Consider the following 19100-nt stretch of genomic DNA (forward strand, 5'->3'; position numbering starts at 1 on the left):
CTGCCCCAGCCGGGTGCGGTGCCCGTGGCGGAGCAGCAGCCGCCCCCCAAGGCTCCCCGGGGCCCTGGGTCGCTGCCGGTGCCACCGCCCGTTCCCGGTGCCACCGCCGGACCGTGACGTCACGGCCCCGCCCAAACCACCGAGAAATCCCCGCCCCCTCCACCAGTTCAGCCAATCACAGACCAAAATGGCCGACGACGAAGCTACGGAGCAGCCAATGAGACGCGAGGAGCGGCGCGGCGGAAGTGGCTGTTCCCGGTTGGGGGGCGGGGCCAGCGGGCGGAGCCGCCCCCTCCGCTCCGCACGGCCGCCCTCAGCGCCGGGCCCGGCGCTCCCCGCCCGGTGCCGGTCCCGGTCCGGTGCTGGTGCCGGGCCCGGGCTCGGCCTCTGCGCAGCGCGGCCCGCTCCGGTTCGGCCCGGCCCGCCACGGGGAGGATGGGGCAGCCGCGGCGGCCGGTGAGCGGCAGCGGCCCGGCGGCGCCATGACCGGCGAGAAGAAGAAGAAGAAGCGGCTCAACCGCAGCGTCCTGCTGGCCAAGAAGATCGTGATCCGGGACGGGGCCGGCGTGAGCGCGGGGCTGCGGGGGATGGCGGGGGGATGGCGGTGCCGGTACCCGGTACCCGGTGCGGGCTGGCCCCGGTGGGCCGCGCTCCTCAAAGCGGCCCCGCTGCTGCGGCGGATGCTGAGGATGCCGTGATGGGCGCTGCACCTGCCGGTCTGCGCCGCTTCCTGCGCGGCAAAACCGGAGCGGCACCGGGCAGGGAACCCCGCACCGACCGGCCAGGGTGGATTGAAGCGCCCTGGGCTGGCTGTGAACGGAAAAAATCATTTCAGAGCAGCGTCTCTCGCTGCCTCCGCTCGTGTCCGGGATCCCCTTGTCACAGATATATTTTATTAAAAATCATTTCTTTAGGGTTTTTCCTTCTGAGAAGCTGAGAGGCTTCAAAAATGAAATGTAAACACTAATTATCTGCTGCCGTAGAATGCAACAGGTGCATCTGCGATTGGCCTCATGTGGTTGTTTGTAATTAATGGCCAATCACAGTCAGCTGGCTTGGGCTCTCTGAGCAGTCACAAGATTTTATTGTCATTCCATTCCTTTCAAGGATGAAATCCTTTCTTCTATTCTTTTAGTATAGTTTTAATATGATACATATAATAAAATAATAAATAAACCTTCAGAAACGTGGAGTCAAGCTTCTCATCTCTTCCCTCATCCTGACACCCCTGAAATCACCACCACACTCCCAGCTGTGTGAGCCCTCTCTGAGGCTGCTGAAAGGTTTTTATTTTTTATTTTCCTGTGTTTTTACAGCGCCAGGGGATTGGGGAGCCCAGTGTGTACCATGCAGTGGTGGTGATTTTCCTGGAGTTCTTTGCCTGGGGGCTGCTGACCACGCCAATGCTCACGGTGAGTGTGTGCCCATGGCAGCTCTCCTGAGAATTAAGGTTTTAGCACCACCTTTCACTGGGGAACTGTGGAAAAGGAGGGTTTGGTTATGCAAAAAATACATTAGTCTATAAATCTATATTTAAATATAAAATATAAATAACGTTTATATTAAAATATCTATTTTAATATATAAATATATAATGTATATTATATTTTATATAATATATAATTTTTATATATATAATACATATGTATATTTATGTTAAATATATATTTATATAGAAATGTCTATATATATTATATATAAAATATAAATATATTATATATTAGAATATTATTTATATTTATGTATTATATATAACATATATAATTTATAATTTCATATAAATTTTATTTTATTTATTTAATTTATATAATTTATACAATTCATATATATTTTAATAGAATTATAATATAATATATATATAATATTATAATATATATATTATGATATAATAGTGGCACTTGCTGCCATGATCTAGTTGAAGTGTTAGAACATGGGTTGGACTTGATGATCTTACAGGTCTCTTCCAGCCTTGAATTTCTGTGATTCTGTGATAAAATATATTTAAAATTATATTTATTAACTTAAATTTTATTTAAAATATCTATTATATATTTCTAGAAAATATATTTATAAATAGAATTTTAAAATACGAATATTATATCCAATATTATATTTATGTTAATATTACATTTATATTAAAATAGAAATATTATTTATATTTTAATATGAAATCAAGCAAACAGCACAAAGGGATACACAGAGAAGGGATATGGTGACATAAAATAAAACCAGAGGGGGTTCAGGTGATGGGGAAAGGCTTTCTGAGCATGCTGGAGTGATTTATACATCTGCAAAGTGTTAAAGGCATTTATTTTTATGGTTAAAGGCATTTAAAGGCAGTGATTTCCCATACTGGGAAAGGCTCCTCACATGGAGGCATTGTTGGCAGGATATTTCCCCTTTTCCCTGGATTTTGCCCTTCCAGTCCTCTGGCTTGCAGAAATTCTGCAGAAGTTGCTAGCTCTGACTTTTTCATTTGGTTTTTGTTTGTTTTCCTTTGCAGGTCTTACACCAGACTTTTCCTCAGCACACATTCCTGATGAATGGTCTGATTCATGGAGTCAAGGTGAGGAATATTCCTTCCAGGATTTCCTTTAAATCTTCAAGAAGAACAAGCCATTATTTATTTATATAATCTGCTGATGCCAGCCAATATTTGGCCACTTTGGGAGGGTTCTGGCAAACCTGATGCAAAAGGGAGGACACAGATATGGGACAGCTGATTTTACCAAGCAGGAGTGACAATGTGGAGTTACAACAGAATGAGTGTTTCAGCTGGAATTAATCTCACCAGCATGAGATCAGCACTATGCCCATCCTCTGGAGCATAACAGAATGAAAATCAGTGATTTCTAAATTTATTGGTGATAGAAATTAAAACCAAGTGGCCTCAGTGACCTCCAGGTTGGGATGTGCTGTGGGACTGGGGAGTTTCTTGCACTAGAGCAGAATTGCAGGCAACAGTTGTGAACAGGCAGTATCCCTGAGTGAATATTCCCTGTAATATTCCTGAGTGAATATTCCCTGTGAACAGGGAATATTCCTGAATTCTGACTGAGGAATTAGGCAGCACAGACAATTCTTGACTGTCTCTGCCAACAGGATCTTGGAAAACAGCCCCAGCACTGAAAGGCTCTGCCCTGCAGGCTTGGGAGACGTGGCAAGGCTTTGAATAATTTTATTTGTGCTTAATGGCCCTGTCTTCTCATTGTCCTGTCTCCACATACTCCACATACAAGGGAAAGCTTTCCCCAGAGCTGCAGCAGCTGTTGCCATGCTGGAGCTGTGCCAGCAACTCTCCAGGTCCTGGCAGGGCTGCCTGGGTGCCCAGAGCAGAGCTCTGAGGGAGCAGGAGTGCTCAGGATTTGGTTTTGGGGATTTTATTAAACTGCTCTGTTGTTGTAACAGCGTTGGAGCAATCAGGAATGGGTTGTTTCCTCCTGATGTTGTTGGAAGCTCTCACTGAGGGGTTTCTCTGTCCTCTGGTCTGTCTGTGTGTCCATCCCAGGGTCTGCTCTCTTTCCTAAGTGCCCCACTGATTGGTGCTCTCTCTGATGTCTGGGGCAGGAAATCCTTCCTCCTCCTCACCGTCTTCTTCACGTGTGCACCAATTCCCCTGATGAAGATCAGCCCCTGGTGAGTTCCCCCTCAGTGCAGCCCCAGGGGTCTGAGGGATGAGGGTTTGCAGCTGCTCCTTTCAGGGTGAGATGGAAGAATCTCATCCATCTCAAGAATGGAGGAGGATGCTCAGCCTAGAGACTGATTTGTCTGCTTCTGGAGGGTTTAATTGGGAATTAAGGGTTGTTCTGTCCTCTGTGCTTGTTCCTCACTCAGTGCATTGTTTCTGGGAAATAATACACTGAGCATTATTTAGGGAAAATAAATGATAAAACTTCAGGGGTCTCCAGACAAGACTCCATGTTCTGGTGCACTGGAACAGGATGGACTGGAGGCAAAACAAAGCAGAGGCTCAGCTTCAGCAGCTGTGGGCCATGGTGTGGCTTCTCTCTGACTGTGCCTTGGGCTCTTGCAGGTGGTACTTTGCTGTCATTTCCATGTCTGGAGTGTTTGCTGTCACCTTCTCTGTGATTTTTGCCTACGTTGCTGATATCACGCAGGAGCATGAGCGCAGCACGGCGTACGGCCTGGTAAGGAGCTGAGTCACTGGCCTGGCTCTTGACAGAAATATCTGGGGCTTTGAAGGTAGGAGAGATATAAAATTAGGGTGGGAGATTATTGACTGATCATACAGATTCCTTGTCCTTATGTTTGTGGTTTAGCTCTGAGGGGGAGACTGATATCTGCCCACTCTGAGTGCTGGCTGTGTCTGAACCAGCCTGGCCCTTCCCTTTTCCACACCAGGGAAGGGCAGCCTGTGATGCTTGCTGTGATCCTGCCCTTAATTTAGCTTTACAGCACCATCCAGGCATTCCTAGGACAGCTTTGATTCCCTTTTTGCTAGAATTTAGCCCAGCTGCACCAAGAGAATCTGTCAGCTGTGAATTCTTATTTATCAAAGATACCAGAAGGAGTTCCTTGGGTTATTGGGGAGGAGGAAATGGGCTCTAGGAAATGAGCTCTAGGAAATGGGTTTTCCATCAGAGATGCCAAAAAGATTTCCCTGGCTCACTGAGGAGGAGGAAATGTGCTGTAGGAAGAAGAAGCTGTAGGGAATTTTTATTTTTCCAGGTGTCAGCCACGTTTGCTGCCAGCCTGGTCACCAGCCCGGCCATCGGCGCGTACCTGTCCCAAGCCTACGGTGACACCTTGGTGGTTGTGCTGGCTTCAGGGGTGGCTCTGCTGGATATTGGCTTCATCCTGCTGGCTGTGCCCGAGTCCCTGCCTGAGGAGATGCGTCCTGTCTCCTGGGGAGCCCCAATCTCCTGGGAACAAGCTGACCCATTCGCTGTGAGTGAGCCTGCTGCCGTGTGGGAAATGCATTTGTCCAAAATTTCTAGAAAATCCAGCACTGCTGTTTTCCTGTGTGCTGGTAATGCTTCATTTTTGCTTTAATCCTGTTGATTTTGAAGGTGTTAAGCCCTTGGTTTGGCTGTCTTTCTATTTTATATATAATATAAAATTATATATAAAATACAAATATTTTATATATATGGAGATGTTTCACTGATATAAAGTCAAAAAATTTTAAAACATTTTAACCACTTAAAAACATTTTTTAAAAATGTTTCCCACCCCTTTCCCTGCAGTCCTTGAGGAAGGTAAGTCAGGACTCCACAGTGCTGCTCAAAGCCTGCTGCTGTGTGGGAAATGGATTTGTAGAAAATTTGTAGAATTTTTTTTTGAAAATTTGTATAAAATCCAACATTGCTCTTTTCCTATATGCTGGTAATGCTTAATTTTTGCTTTAATCCTGTTGATTTTAAGGTGTTAAGCCCTTGATTTGGCTGTCTTTGTACCTGTTTTTTCAGTGATATAAAGTCAAATTTTAAAACGTTTTTTCTTGTTTCCCACCCCTTTCCCTGCAGTCCTTGAGGAAGGTGGGTCAGGACTCCACAGTGCTGCTCACAGCCTGCTGCTGTGTGGGAAATGGATTTGTAGAAAATTTGTAGAAAATCTAACACTTCTCTTTTCCTATGTGCTGGTAATGCTTAATCTTTGCTTTAGTCCTGCTGATTTTTAAGGTTTTGCTGGTTTTGTACCTGGAGATTTTTCACTGATATAAAGTCAAATTTTAAAACGTTTTTTCTTGTTTCCCACCCCTTTCCTTGCAGTCCTTGAGGAAGGTGGGTCAGGACTCCACAGTGCTGCTCATCTGCATCACAGTTTTTCTCTCCTACCTTCCTGAGGCCGGCCAGTACTCCAGCTTCTTCCTCTACCTGAGACAGGTCAGTCTCTCAAAGCTCTGGCTGCAGGAAATAAATGCAATCAGAGCTCTATAAATACAATCAGAGTTGTGCCACCTGTCCCAAGGTGGCTTTTCTTGGCCAATAATTGTAAGAAATAGTGAAATTGTCAGAAATAGTGATTTGTTCCAGCTCTCCTGAGGAATGTGTGAGTGCTGACTGCTCTGGGCATTGCCTGGGGCAAGCCTGGCTTGGCTCCTTGCTGGTGTCTGCCTGGCCATCCTGGCTGTGCCACCTTCAGGCAATGATTTAAAACCATTTTTCAGCCAGAGGAAAATCTTCTATTTGATTCCTATGTCAGACCTGTTAATAATGTGCAGGCCCCTGAGAAGGAAGTTCAGTAAACATCAGTGACATTGATGGAGGGGCTCTTGGTCCAAATCTGCCTGAAAATCCCTCTTTGATGTTTTCACAGGTCATTGGTTTTTCCTCAGAGACTGTAGCAGCCTTTATTGGTGTCGTTGGAATTCTCTCTATACTGGCTCAGGTGAGAAGCAATTTCTGTGTTAGCTCGAGCAGTCCAAAATTTCTGAGATGAGAATTGTCAGAACTCCTCTGGCCACACAGACTTTTGAAACAAAGATGTAAAATTGGGAGGGACCCATAAGGATCCCTCAGGTTCCTGCCCTCTTTCTTTGCCCCTGCCTTGAAAGCTCCTGTTTTTCTTTGCAGACAGTGGTGTTGGGAATTCTCATGCGCTCCATAGGGAATAAAAACACCATCCTGCTGGGCCTGGGCTTCCAGATCCTGCAGCTTGCCTGGTATGGCTTTGGATCACAGCCTTGGTGAGGGTTTGCCCACATTTCTGTCCCTCTGTGGCCTCTCCCACCCTGCAGCAGCACAGGGTGAGGGCTCAGGGCTGCTCCTCACAGCTGCCTCTTCCTCCCCAGGATGATGTGGGCAGCAGGAGCTGTGGCTGCCATGTCCAGCATCACCTTCCCAGCCATCAGTGCCATGGTGTCGAGGAGCACAGACCCTGACCAGCAGGGTGAGTGCCTGGGGACACATCTGGGGGATTTTCTGAGGCCCTGGCGAAGGGAGGAGTGAGGAATCTGACTCCATGTTCTTAGGAGGCTGATTTATTATTTTATGATCTATAAAGAATATAATATGTTAGAATATTTATTATATTCTGATGCATTATATTCTTTATAGATCATAAAATAATGCATAATATTCTAATAATAATAAATAAAATATATAATATTCTAATATAAAATAATATATAATATACTATTAATATAAGAATATAATAATATATCAGAATATAATATATTAGACTATAACAATATATTAAAATAAAATAATAATGTAATAATATATTAGAATAGAATATATTCTGTTAAAAATATAATATATTAAGAATACTAAACTAAAACTATACTAAAGGATAGAGAAAGGATACAGACAGAAGGCTAAATATTTTCTGAGACCCTGTCAAAGGGAGGAATGATGAATCTGACTCCATGTTCTTAAGAGGCTAATTTATTATTTTATGATCTATAAAGAATATAATATGTTAGAATATTTATTATGTTCTGATGTGTTATATTCTTTATAGATCATAAAATAATGTATAATATTCTAATAATAATAAATAAAATATATAATATTCTAATATAAAACAATATATAATATTATAATATTAATATAAGAATATAATATATCAGAATATAATATATTAGACTATAACAATATATTAGAATAATATAATAATATAACAATATAATAATATATTAGAATATAATATATTCTATTAAAAATATAATATATTAAGAATACTAAACTAAAACTATACTAAAGGATAGAGAAAGGATACAGACAGAAGGCTAAATATTTTCTGAGACCCTGTCGAAGGGAGGAATGAGGAATCTGACTCCATGTTCTTAGGAGGCTGATTTATTATTTTATGATCTATAAAGAATATAATATGTTAGAATATTTATTATGTTCTGATGTATTATATTCTTTATAGATAATAAAATAATGCATAATATTCTAATAATAATAATAATAATAAAAATATATAATCTAATATAAAACAATATATAATATTATAATATTAATATAAGAATATAATAACATATCAGAATATAATATATTAGACTATAACAATATATTAGAATAATATAATAATATAATAATGTAATAATATATTAGAATAGAATATATTCTATTAAAAATATAATATATTAAGAATACTAAACTAAAACTATACTAAAGAATAGAGAAAGGATACAGACAGAAGGCTCAATATTTTCTGAGACCCTGTCGAAGGGAGGAATGATGAATCTGATTCCATGTTCTTAGAAAGCTGATTTATTATTTTATGATCTATAAAGAATATAATATATTAGAATATAATATTAATATATATTCTAATATAATACTATATTATAATAATATACTAGAATATAATATATCCTGTTAAATATTTTTTTATATATAAAATCTAGAAAATAGATAAATAATATAAATGAAAATATTGACTATATAAATAATATTAAAATAATTTCTAAAATATAATATTTTATTATATATTATATTCTTAATATATTATATTAAGAATACTAAATTAAAACTCTACTTAAGAATAGAGCAAGGATACAGACAGAAGGCTAAAAAAGATACTAATGAAAACTTGTGACTCCTTCCAGAGTCCTGACACAGCCTGACCATGATTGGTCATTAAGTCAAAACAATTCACATGAAGCAAATCTAACAATGTCCAAACCACATTCCAAAGCAGCAAAACACAGGAGAAGCAAATCAGATAATTATTATTTTCATTTTTCTCTGAAGCTTCTCAGCTTCCCAGGAGCCAATCCTGGGCAAAGAGTTTTTTTGGGAAAATATGACAGTGACACACATCTGATGGAGCTGGCACAAGGAGGGGAGGGGTTGGCAGGAACATCTGTGCCAGCTGTGCTCACAGCAATATTCACATTCTTATCTTTGACCACGGCTGGTGCTTTACTGGGGAACTCCCAAGTCATGAAAATGCCTCAGAAGGGCAACACCACACACCCAGAGGAGGCTGCTGCATTTTGCCTGCCTCACAGTACATCTCTGAGTCCTCAATTAAATTCTAGTTCATTGGAAATTATTGCTTGATGTGCCCATGCTTATTTCAGCCTGCAAAGCAGCAAGCCCTGCATTACTGATTTTTCTAGAACCTGGCACTGAGTGAATCTGCTCATCTGCAAACCCCTCCCCTGCACATCAGCCCAGATCCAAGTGCTTGATCTTGTTTCTAAATACGTATCCTGGAACAAAACAAGGGAAACTCACTTGAATTAAACAAGAAACTCGCTTTCTTTGGAGAGCTGGAGGCATTTCCCCTGTTTTCCCTCTGTCCCCAGGTGTGGTGCAGGGGATGATCACTGGAATTCGGGGTCTGTGCAATGGCCTGGGGCCAGCACTCTATGGCTTTGTCTTCTATCTCTTCCACGTGGAGCTGAACGAAATGGCCGAGGTGGAAACGTTGGGCAAGGCCTCCAAACCCAACATGGCCAACCCTACGGATGAGGTACCCGCTCAGCTTCTCGCTCTGTTTTCTGGGCTGGGTTTGCCCTCGTGCTTGAATCATTCCTGTCTCTCTGTCTCTCTCCAGAGCAGCATCATCCCTGGGCCACCCTTCCTGTTCGGGGCGTGCTCCGTGCTGCTGTCGCTGCTGGTGGCTCTGTTCATTCCCGAACACAACCTGGCCCTGAGGTCAGGCAGCCACAAGAAGCACAGTGCAGGGGCTCAGGCTCACCCCCACAGCCCGCCAGCTGGGGGGTCAGATGGCAAGGAGCCCCTCCTGGAGGACAGCAGTGTGTGAGGTGGGACAGGGGAGCTGCCCCAGGCTCGACTCCGCATCGAGGATGGACTGAGCAGGAGTTCAGGGAAGGGGAGAGGGATCCAAGGTCACAGACTGTGCCACTAACAGCTACTGAGGAGGGATGAGGTGTCCCTCTGAGCCAAATACACCCAGCTGGTGCAAAAAAAATGGAATTGTATCACCTGGTGCTGATGGAGAGGGGAGATAGGGAGCTGCTCCACTGGAGGGATTGTTCTGGAAGGCAAACCTGCCCTTGTGAGTGAGCCCTGTGTGCCCTGCCAAACCCTCTGCCTTGGTGGGAGCTGCCCCTGGAATCAAATGTGGCATTTGCTCCGTGCTGTTGCTGTGGTGGCACCCTGAGGGGACAGGGGGTGTGTGAGGCACAGGGGGTGCAGCTCTGAGCTTCCTCTCTGCCCCAAGTGAGACTTAGACCAAAAGAATCTAAATCTGCTGACTTCATGTTCTGATGAAGAGGAGAAAAATGAAGAAGTTGCAGCTGAGAAGGGCAACTCCACGAATTACAAACACTTGCATGGCCACAATGGCTGTGGTTTGTTTGGTTTTCTTTTTTCTTGTCACTCTGAGGTGGCATTTGCCTGTTGCCTCCACTGGCAGTAGGTAGAAGAATTTATTTTCAGAAATCTTTTCTTGGAGCTGTGAGGGTTGTTTAGGAGATACAATTCTCTGGCAGGTTGGAGAAACAGCTTGGCTGTGCTGAGCACTTTGGAGACGAGTGGTTTCCTGGGAGAAAGGTCACAGAAATGTCTGTTTGCCTTGAGCATTGTGTGAAGCATGCTGGTTTGCCTCTGGGCTCCTTCCATCTGATGCTAAACCCAAAGAGCGTCCAGAGCTGGTTTGTTCTCAACCTAATTGATCCTGATGGTGAAGGTTGTGTTGGTTTGAATTCCACGTGGCATTTCTGAGCCTGCTGTGGAGGCTTTTGTTGGTGGAACAGTGGAAATGCAGCCTCTGCTGCAGGCTCAGCTGTGCTCAGAAAGAGCAGGAGGTGCTGAAAGGAGCTGAGGCAAACAGGGAACGTGTGGTTGTTTATAGAAATGTGGCAGAGGGCAGGAAACAATTGTTCTGATTTGAGTAAATAAGAAGTGGTGGCATTGAGCAGTTCTGGGAAGTAAGGACCAAACCAAGGACACTTCAGGAATCTTTTGTTAAAGGATTTGAGGGTGCAGCAGCCAAACCAGTCTTGCCTTGGCTGTTCTCTGCCTGGGGTCCCCTCTCTGTGGGTTTGGGGAAGGTTCCCCAGGGGAGAGCAGCCAAAAGGGAGGCAGTGACTGACACAGCAGTGACTGCAAATGCCATTTTATCAGAGGTGGGTATTTAAATGAAAGAATTGACAGTTTGTTCTGCATTGATCTGGCCTGGTGGCAGCTGCTGTGCTCAGAGCTGGGAGCAGCTGGGACACTGAGGGATGCTGAGATGGATCTGGCTGCAGGTCTGGGGAGGAGCAGAGCCAGCAGAAACTTCCTTGACCTGCCATGACTCCATTTTTCCCTTTCCACAAGCTCCTTGTGGTGACACTCCCAATTCCCAAACATGAGTGGGATGGTCAGTATACTGTGTGTGCATGGCAAGCTTTTATCCTGAAGGAAATCCTGTCACTTGCCCCTCCAGGCAGCAGTTCCCCCACCTCTGTTCCTCACAAAAATGCCTTTTTTAGACGGGACTTTTCCCAAGTCCTGGCAATCTGATGATTTATATGGGATAAAGTGAGCTGAAGTAGGATTTTCCCTCACACACAGATGAAGTAAAAATAGAATTGTTACCTCAGAGCTTCACGGGTACGATACAGCGACACGTTACAAAAAAAGATGAGCATAATTTATATGATATAAAGTATATAGAGATATATTTTTAAAAATCCTCTCCCTTATAGTTTATTGAAACCAATGTGTTTCTGATCTCATTCCCTCTCACCACTGCTGCTGCCTGTGGCCTCTCAGCCTCTCCTTCCCCTCAGACCCCAGAACTGTCCAGAATGTTCTTTCCCAGCTCATGTCCCTCACCCCTGAGCTTCTGGTGATGCTGACATGGTGGGCCTGGAGTGTTTTGGTGGCACTGGTCACCAGTGATGGCACTGGTGCAGCTGGGGTGGGGATATGGCAGTGGGTGGATGGAGGGGGGCACAGCACCAGGCAGCAGCAGGACCTCACAGGTGCCATCCCCGTCAGAAAAGTGGCTTGTGCTGGTGTGCAGAGCTGGCAGCAGGGGCTCTGAGGTGCAGGGAGCAAGCAGGGATCCCCCTTTTACCCTCTTGGGGTTCCTCTCACCTGGTTTGGTGGGGCCTTGGCCCGGTGCCTCCCCTTCCCTCCTGCTCTGCCTCCATGGGACAGAGCAGGAGCTGGGCCAGGCAGTGCTGGAGCTGAAGTCACCAGAGCCAGATGAAGAACAGCTTGTTCTGAAGGGCTGGTGCTTCTGCAGCATCCCACGTGGAGGCTGGAAAGGCTGTGTGGAGCATTCAGCTGGTTTTTGCCAATTCTCGTTACTTTCTATGAAAAAGCAACTTTTTAAAAAGGAGTCTTTTTTTCTTAAAATCTGCTTGATCTGCTGTGCAGTGCCTGAGCCTGGCTGTTTAACGTTGGGATTCCCAGGATTTGTCTGCAAGGGACTTCAAAATCTGGGATGGTAACAGCAATGCCCAAACACGAGGCAAAAATCATCTCAATTTGCCTGTCGGCAGCCCTGGCAGGTCGAGTGAGTTTCAGCTGATCTTGTTGCATTAAAAACCTGAGTTACACCATTGCTTTCTCTTCTGCCATTAATTTTGCAAAGTAGGAACTTTTTACTTCCCTGTTTTTATTCTTTTTCTGCACTCCAAAGGCTGTTGACAGCTGTGGTGTCTTTAAAAAACGTGGGCACTTGGCCCCACCTCTGCTCTCTCACTGTTCACCATCACGTGTGTTTGTGTCTCTCTTTTTTTTTTTTTTTTTAAGCTAATGATGAAATGTATTTATTTTGGTTCAGGTTGTGTTTGGAACTGGCTAATCTCTCCCTCTGGTGGATAATTTATTAAACTGCTGCTTTCCTGTTGTGTCAAAGGTCTCTGTCCTTATTCCTCTCCATCACCTGTGGTACCAGGCAGCTTCTGCCCAGAATTTAAATTCCCCTTGAGAATTAAGATGTGGGATAGATTTGGGAGAGCTGGGTGAGGGTTACCAGTCCTTGCCCCAGCCCAGGATGGGAAGCAGTCCCTGCCCCACTGCAGCCTCCTCCTGGCCTGGTTTTAGTCATCTCAACTCCTATTGTCTTAATTTTTCAGCCAGGCCTAATTTAGATCTTATCTGACTCATTTAAACACTCTTTGTGGCGGCTGAGGATGGTCCTAAGTGACTAATATAATCCAAAAAAATATATAAACACTTCCAAGCCAGCTCTTGGTGCTTGATGGATGGTATCCTGGAAAAATGAGCCATTACGCAGCCTGGTGCTTCTGTATGCATTTCCTCCAGACTGAATTAGCTTTTGTTTCATTGTTTCCATCTTTAATTGAGAGAAAACCTGTGACTCGTCTCACGTGTGGTGGCTGGAGAATAAAGGGCAGGTGTTGACCACCCTTCAACAACATCCTGCACTGGTGTGGTGGCTCTTGGGGCAAAGCTTTGTCCCTTCTGGTGACAGACCCCAACCCGAGGGGCTCTGGGGGTATCCTGTGCTGCAGCCAGCACTGGTCCCTTGCTGCTCTGTGTCTCCACACTGAGCTGTTTTGTTTCCTGAGCAGCATCTCTGCACAAAGTTTTGCCTGCCCCTGAGGGAGGAAGCACAGTCTGCCTCCAGGAAAGGTGTTCAGGCCCCCGAGTCTGGAAAAGCAGCGTTGCCTTCGCTCCTTCAAAGGCTTCCTGTGGGTTGCAAAACGCTCCCGGTGTGTAATCTTGCTCCTTGTGCCCTGTGCACGCAACCTGGTGCTGTTCCTGTGGGGAAGGTCTGAATTCCACCAAGCAGGAGGTGGAGCAGGGGTTATGGTGGGTTCACCACTCAGAGTGAGCAAGAGCTGCTCTGGGAGCTCTGCCACACCATTCTGAGCTGGACCAGTCCCCTGGTTCTGTGGCTGAGCCCTTGGAACTGGAGGATTTTCAGGTTTTGACTCCATTTTCCACTGTGTTGTCCCCTCTGTGGCACTCCAAGCCCCAAAACAGAGAAGATGCAGCACAAGGTTCTTGTAACTACTAATTTCTTAAGGTCCAGGAAAGTCTGAAAAAGCCTCTTTTTAAGATGAGGTGCTTCCCTAAATGCTCAGCTCTCATTCAGAATTGATTCAGGGATTTTTCTCATCACATCACTGCCACAATCAGGGTTGTGGGAGAGGCAAGTGAAACCCTGGCACCACTTTTGTGTGTGTCCCCAAGGTTCCCAAACAAATTTCTGGGAAGATCCTGGCAGTGTGGGAGCAGCCCTGGCCATGGTTTGTCCCAGGGTTGGCCAGGGGGGCTCTGGAGGCTGCTGGAAAATCCGGGATGTGGCTCTGTTAACACAGGATGGAAGGAACAAAAAGCCCAGCACCATTAATCACCTGCTTCGGCTGAGTGAGCACATTTGGTGGGAAGTGTTTACAGAGCACTTTCCTTGCCCTGAGGCCTCCTGCACCCTCGAGAGAATTAATGGCATGACCTTCTGAAATGATGCATGGCACGCCCAGTGCGTGGAGCTGCCTCTCAGAGCAGTTCCCAGCTGGGAAATGTCCCAAAATGTCCAAGTCCTGTGGTGGCACTGGGTGCAGAGATGGGCAAGTCCCTCCCTCAGCCCTTTGGGACCTTCCCCAGCTTTGGCAGGGTGGGAATGGGGCAGAACAGGGCTCATCCCTGCATGGGGAGCTGGGCAGGAACGAGGGAGTGATGCCAGACCCAGCAGGGACCCATGAGAGATGCTGGATGATGCAGGTGTTCAACACCTTCTCTGTGGTGACGCTTTCTCCATCTGAACAAGATCAACCCTCACAGGAACACCTGATTCCATCCCTGAAAATGCCATTTTTGAGGAATAACAGGAATAATCAGCTCCCCAACAGGGCTGGCCATCACTCCTCCATGGGGAGCTGGGCAGGAATGAGGGAGTGGTGCCAGACCCAGCAGGGACAGATCCAGTGATGCCAGATTCAGGACAGATGCTGGATAATGCAGATGCTCAACACCTTCTCTGTGGTGACACTTTCTCCATCTGTACAAAGCCTCACAGGAACACTGATTCCATCCCTGAAAATGCCATTTTTTTTAGGAATAACAGGAATAATCAGCTCAGCACAGATCTGACCACAGATCCTGGCTCTGCTTTTGGGACAGGGGCTGGCAGGGCCCTTTCCACAATGCCCTAGCAGCTCTTGGGGTCAGGGGAAGTTTGGTTTGCCAGAGCCTCTGAGGGAGTGATCCCTGTAAAAAAACAGGGATAGAGCTGGATCTGAGCCACATCCTGGGGTGTTAAAAGTGCCTGGCAGGGCTCCCTGCTGGGGTGATGAGGGCCCTGCAGTTTCACAGGGACCCTTCAGGACAGGGACTTTCCTGGGTTTGGAGGGGCTGCCGGCTTGGCCCTCGGCTGGGTGTTGTGCAAAAGCTGAACTTGGAAGAAAACCAGAAATCTCCCTCTGGAAATACCCCTCGGGCGGGAAGTTGTGGAGATCCTGGGGCCGCTGCTCCTGGGGGCGGTTCCTACGGGGCTTAAGAAGGGTTGAGGTTGGAGCCGGCGGCCAGAAGGAGACAGCCCCGGCCAGCAGCTGGAAAGAGGGGAAGGAATGAAAGAAGGGAAAACCAGCGCTGCTGCTGTTCTGTGGGTGATGGAGCCGGCTCCTGTTCTCCTCCTCCTCCTCGGCTCGCTGTGGGGCTGCAGCGGTGAGTGCCATGGGGCCGAGAGCCACCCTAAACCCCCGAGCTGCTCTCCTCGCTTCACCCCACAGCCTCAGGAGCTCCCTGTCCCCAAACCGCGGCTGTCCCAGCGCTGGTGGCTGTCCCCTGACCCTGCACTCTCCTCCTGCCCAGGTGGCCCTGCTGACAGGATGGTGGTGACACCTCGGGAGCCCGTGGTGCCCTTTGGGGGCTCGACAGAGCTGAACTGCTCCCTGGCATGTGCAGGGGGCAAGGTGGAGTGGAGGGGGCTGGACACAGCCCTGGGCACCATCTCCTCCTTCTCCACCCACAGCATCCTGCACATCCAGCATGCCACGGTGGCCACGGAGGGCACGAAGTTCTGCGAGGGCAGATGCCATGGGAAGGACTACAAGGAAAGTGTCAGTCTGAAGGTTTATGGTAAGCACTGCCTGTCGCAGACATCTTTCATGGAAATTCTTTTCTTTAGAAATTTTCTTCCTCCTGAGAAGCTGAGAGGTCACAGGAACAAAATGTAAACGTTGATTATCTGCTGCTGTGGAATGCAACAGGTGCATCTTTGATTAGCCCATTTTGGATGTTTGTAATTAATGGCAAATCACAGCTCAGAGAGAGCCAAGCCACAAATCTTTGTTATCATTCTTTGCTATTCTATTCTTAGCTAGCCTTCTGATGAAATCCTTTCTTCTTTTAGTATAGTTTTAATATAATATATATAATAAAATAATAAATCAAGCCTTCTGAAAGATGGAGTCAAATCCTCATCTCTTCCCTCATCCTCAGACCCCTGTGAACGCTGTCACAACTCCCCAGCCCATCCCTCACTGCCTCCTCCCAGCACAATCCTGCATCCCCAGGGCAGCCCTTTTCCTCCTGAGCTAAAAATCACCCCTGACCCTGCTCTGACTCCTTTTCAGCCCTCCCAGACACGCTGAGCCTGGAGGCATCTCCCCACACCCTGCGCCCAGGGCACCCTGCCACCCTGACCTGCACGGCCACGCAGGTGTACCCCCCCACCGGGCTGGCCCTCACCTGGTACCGGGGCCACCACGTGCTGGAGAACCTTACAGACCCTGACTGCGAGGATCCTGATGAGGAGGAGCTGTGTACCATCGTTTCCAGCCTGCCGGTGAAGGGCACAGAGGTGGCAGAAGGGGTGGAGTTCAGGTGCGAGGTGACGCTGCGTGTCGGGCAGGAGACCTTCAGCAGGGTGGCATCTCTGGTGGCAAGGGCTGAGGGTGAGTGCCAGGAGGGGCTGGGGACCACAACCTGCATGTCCCCCGGTGCCCTGTGCTCAAGATAGCTCTGCCAAGCAGCTGCACCGTTCCTGAATTTCCCATCCCCGTCCCTCCTGGCACTGCCCCTTTGCTCTGGGGCTGCAGGACCTCGGGGCTGCAGCGAGCTGAGCTCCCCTGTGACCAAGGCTCGCTGTGTTTGCAGCTGTGGTGACACCAGCCGCGGCCACCTCCACGGGGAGCCCCAGCACAGCCACCGTGGCCACCACAGCCCTCCCTCCAGGGCCAGGTGTCCCCACAGGTGACCCCACCACAACACGGGACCCCAATGCTGGCACCACTCAGGATCTGGCTGCTGTCACCAATGCCCCCTCCACGGAGCCCTCAGTGCCCCAGGACCCCACGGCAAGCACCCACGGGGCAGATGTGGCCACCAGCACCCTCCCTGCGGCGACAGAGCCACCTCTGGGGACAATGCCAGCCTGCAGCCTGCAGATGCGGTCGCTGCCACCCACCGGGACGCGTGGCAGGGCTCTGCGCATCGAGTGCCACGCTCGGTGCACCGGGAACGCCACGGTGCGCTGGCTGCGGACCCCGGCAGCCCTCGGGCAGTACCGGGAGGAGTCTGCGGGCAGCAGCTCCGCCCTGCGGCTGGACAGCGCCGAGCCCTGGCACCAGGGACACTACCAGTGCGTCCTGCGGGGCCACCACCGCGCCCAGGTGGCCAGCCTGGAGGTGATGGTGGTGGATGGTGAGTGCTGCTGGTCTGCGGACCCCTGTGCTTATCGCTGGGCTGGGCTGCAGCCCCTCGTGTCCGTGCCACGGTTGGGGGGATTGTCCAGGAAGCTTCTCCAGACCTTCCTAGACCTCAAGAAATTAAGTTGCCAGAAAAACCCCACACCTTGTGCTGCACTTTGTTTTGGGGCTTGGAGTGCCGTGGTTTAATTGAGGTGTTGGGGCATGGGTTGGACTGGGTCTTGAAGGTGTATTCCAACCCAGTGATTCTGTGAATTATTCTGTGAATTCTTCTGTGAATTATTCTGTGAATTCGGTGAATTATTCTATGAATTCTGTGAATTATTCTGAGAATTATTCTGTGAATTATTCTATGAATTCTGTGAATTATTCTGAGAATTATTCTGTGAATTATTCTATTAATTCTGTGAATTATTCTATGAATTCTGTGAATTATTCTATGAATTCTGTGAATTATTCTGAGAATTATTCTGTGAATTCAGTGAATTATTCTGTGAATTATTCTATGAATTCTGTGAATTATTCTGAGAATTATTCTGTGAATTATTCTATGAATTCTGTGAATTATTCTATGAATTCTGTGCATTATTCTGTGACTTATTCAGTGAATTATTCTATGAATTCTGTGAATTATTCTGAGAATTATTCTATGAATTCTGTGCATTATTCTGTGCATTATTCTGTGACTTATTCAGTGAATTATTCTAGGAATTCTGTGAATTATTCTAGGAATTCTGTGAATTATTCTGAGAATTATTCTATGAATTCTGTGCATTATTCTGTGCATTATTCAGTGCATTATTCAGTGAATTATTCTGTGACTCGCTCACCCCTCAGCATTTCCATGCAATAACCCCACCGTGTCTTTGCAGATTCCTTCAGCTCCAGCCCTGCCATCGCCATGGGCACAGCGGGATCGCTCTTGGGGCTCATCGCCACCGCTGCCGTGTCCCGACGCCTGTGGAAGCGGTTCCGATCCCGGTAGCCGCTGTCCCGGGACTGGGACAGCCGGGTGGCAGCCCTGGCCCTCCAGGGTGTCCCTGCTATCCCCGGTGGTCGCTGAAGGAGCAGGAGGGGAGAAGCTGCCGCGGGAGGCAAAGTTTGAAAGGACAATGAGCACAGGTGACACAGGACTGGATCCCCGCGGGCTGGCACCGATCACCGGGTGCGTGGAGCTCCCGGTACCGGCACACGGGCGGGAGCACGGAGGTCCCGGGGGAGCGTGGGCCCAGCACCGGTGCTCCAATAAAGGGCTTGTTTCTGTTCGGGCCCCTCAGCAAAGTGTCTGTGAAAAACGCCCAATCACTTGTTTGTAAAATTTTAATAGGAATAAAATGGTTATAAAAATAGTGATACAATTGGAGTGATAATAATTTGGACAGTTTGGATTAAGACAATATGAGACAACAAATACAAAGAGTTATGGATGGTCCAGGTACCTTTTTCTGGGCAGCACGAGCCTGAAAAAGGACACAGTTAACAAAGGATTAACCCTTAAAAGCAATAGCCTGTTGCATATTCATACACTTCATACATGATGCATAAATTCCATTCAAACACAGGATTCTGTCTGGTCAGTGCCAACTTCTTCCTCCGA

General features: G+C 47.2%; 2 protein-coding genes across 3 annotated transcripts; both read left to right on the top strand.

The window, feature by feature from the left end:
• The first annotated feature begins 411 nt into the window (after positions 1–411).
• Positions 412–12740, top strand: LOC134420706 (hippocampus abundant transcript 1 protein-like). Its single transcript, XM_063160982.1, has 12 exons — positions 412–566; positions 1317–1412; positions 2504–2566; positions 3509–3636; positions 4034–4148; positions 4690–4908; positions 5733–5846; positions 6280–6351; positions 6537–6649; positions 6755–6852; positions 9227–9393; positions 9478–12740. The coding sequence occupies exons 1-12, from the start codon at positions 483–485 to the stop codon at positions 9685–9687; spliced, it is 1479 nt and encodes a 492-aa protein (XP_063017052.1). The 5' UTR covers positions 412–482; the 3' UTR covers positions 9688–12740.
• Positions 12741–12880: 140 nt separating this feature from the next.
• On the top strand, positions 12881–18852 carry MADCAM1 (mucosal vascular addressin cell adhesion molecule 1). 2 transcript variants are annotated; one of them, XM_063160981.1, is made up of 5 exons: positions 12881–15518; positions 15666–15932; positions 16430–16750; positions 16953–17498; positions 18376–18852. In XM_063160981.1, the coding sequence occupies exons 1-5, from the start codon at positions 15422–15424 to the stop codon at positions 18486–18488; spliced, it is 1344 nt and encodes a 447-aa protein (XP_063017051.1). In that variant the 5' UTR covers positions 12881–15421; the 3' UTR covers positions 18489–18852. The 2 variants fall into 2 exon arrangements, with proteins under 2 accessions (XP_063017051.1, XP_063017050.1); XM_063160980.1 differs by having other exon boundaries at positions 12881–15932.
• The last annotated feature ends 248 nt before the right edge of the window (positions 18853–19100 follow it).

Source organism: Melospiza melodia, chromosome 7 (genome assembly GCF_035770615.1).
Source record: "Melospiza melodia melodia isolate bMelMel2 chromosome 7, bMelMel2.pri, whole genome shotgun sequence".
Taxonomy (NCBI): Eukaryota; Metazoa; Chordata; class Aves; order Passeriformes; family Passerellidae; genus Melospiza; species Melospiza melodia.

Excerpts from the sequence above, each read along its gene's own strand:
- MADCAM1 (XM_063160980.1), top strand. The coding sequence starts at position 15,422 with ATGAAAGAAGGGAAAACCAGCGCTGCTGCTGTTCTGTGGGTGATGGAG. Across the intron at positions 15,933-16,429 it reads TGTCAGTCTGAAGGTTTATG|CCCTCCCAGACACGCTGAGC; the intron begins GTAAGCACTGCC and ends ACTCCTTTTCAG. Across the intron at positions 17,499-18,375 it reads GGAGGTGATGGTGGTGGATG|ATTCCTTCAGCTCCAGCCCT; the intron begins GTGAGTGCTGCT and ends GTGTCTTTGCAG.
- LOC134420706 (XM_063160982.1), top strand. The coding sequence starts at position 483 with ATGACCGGCGAGAAGAAGAAGAAGAAGCGGCTCAACCGCAGCGTCCTG. Across the intron at positions 4,909-5,732 it reads AACAAGCTGACCCATTCGCT|TCCTTGAGGAAGGTGGGTCA; the intron begins GTGAGTGAGCCT and ends CTTTCCTTGCAG. Across the intron at positions 6,352-6,536 it reads TTCTCTCTATACTGGCTCAG|ACAGTGGTGTTGGGAATTCT; the intron begins GTGAGAAGCAAT and ends TTTTCTTTGCAG.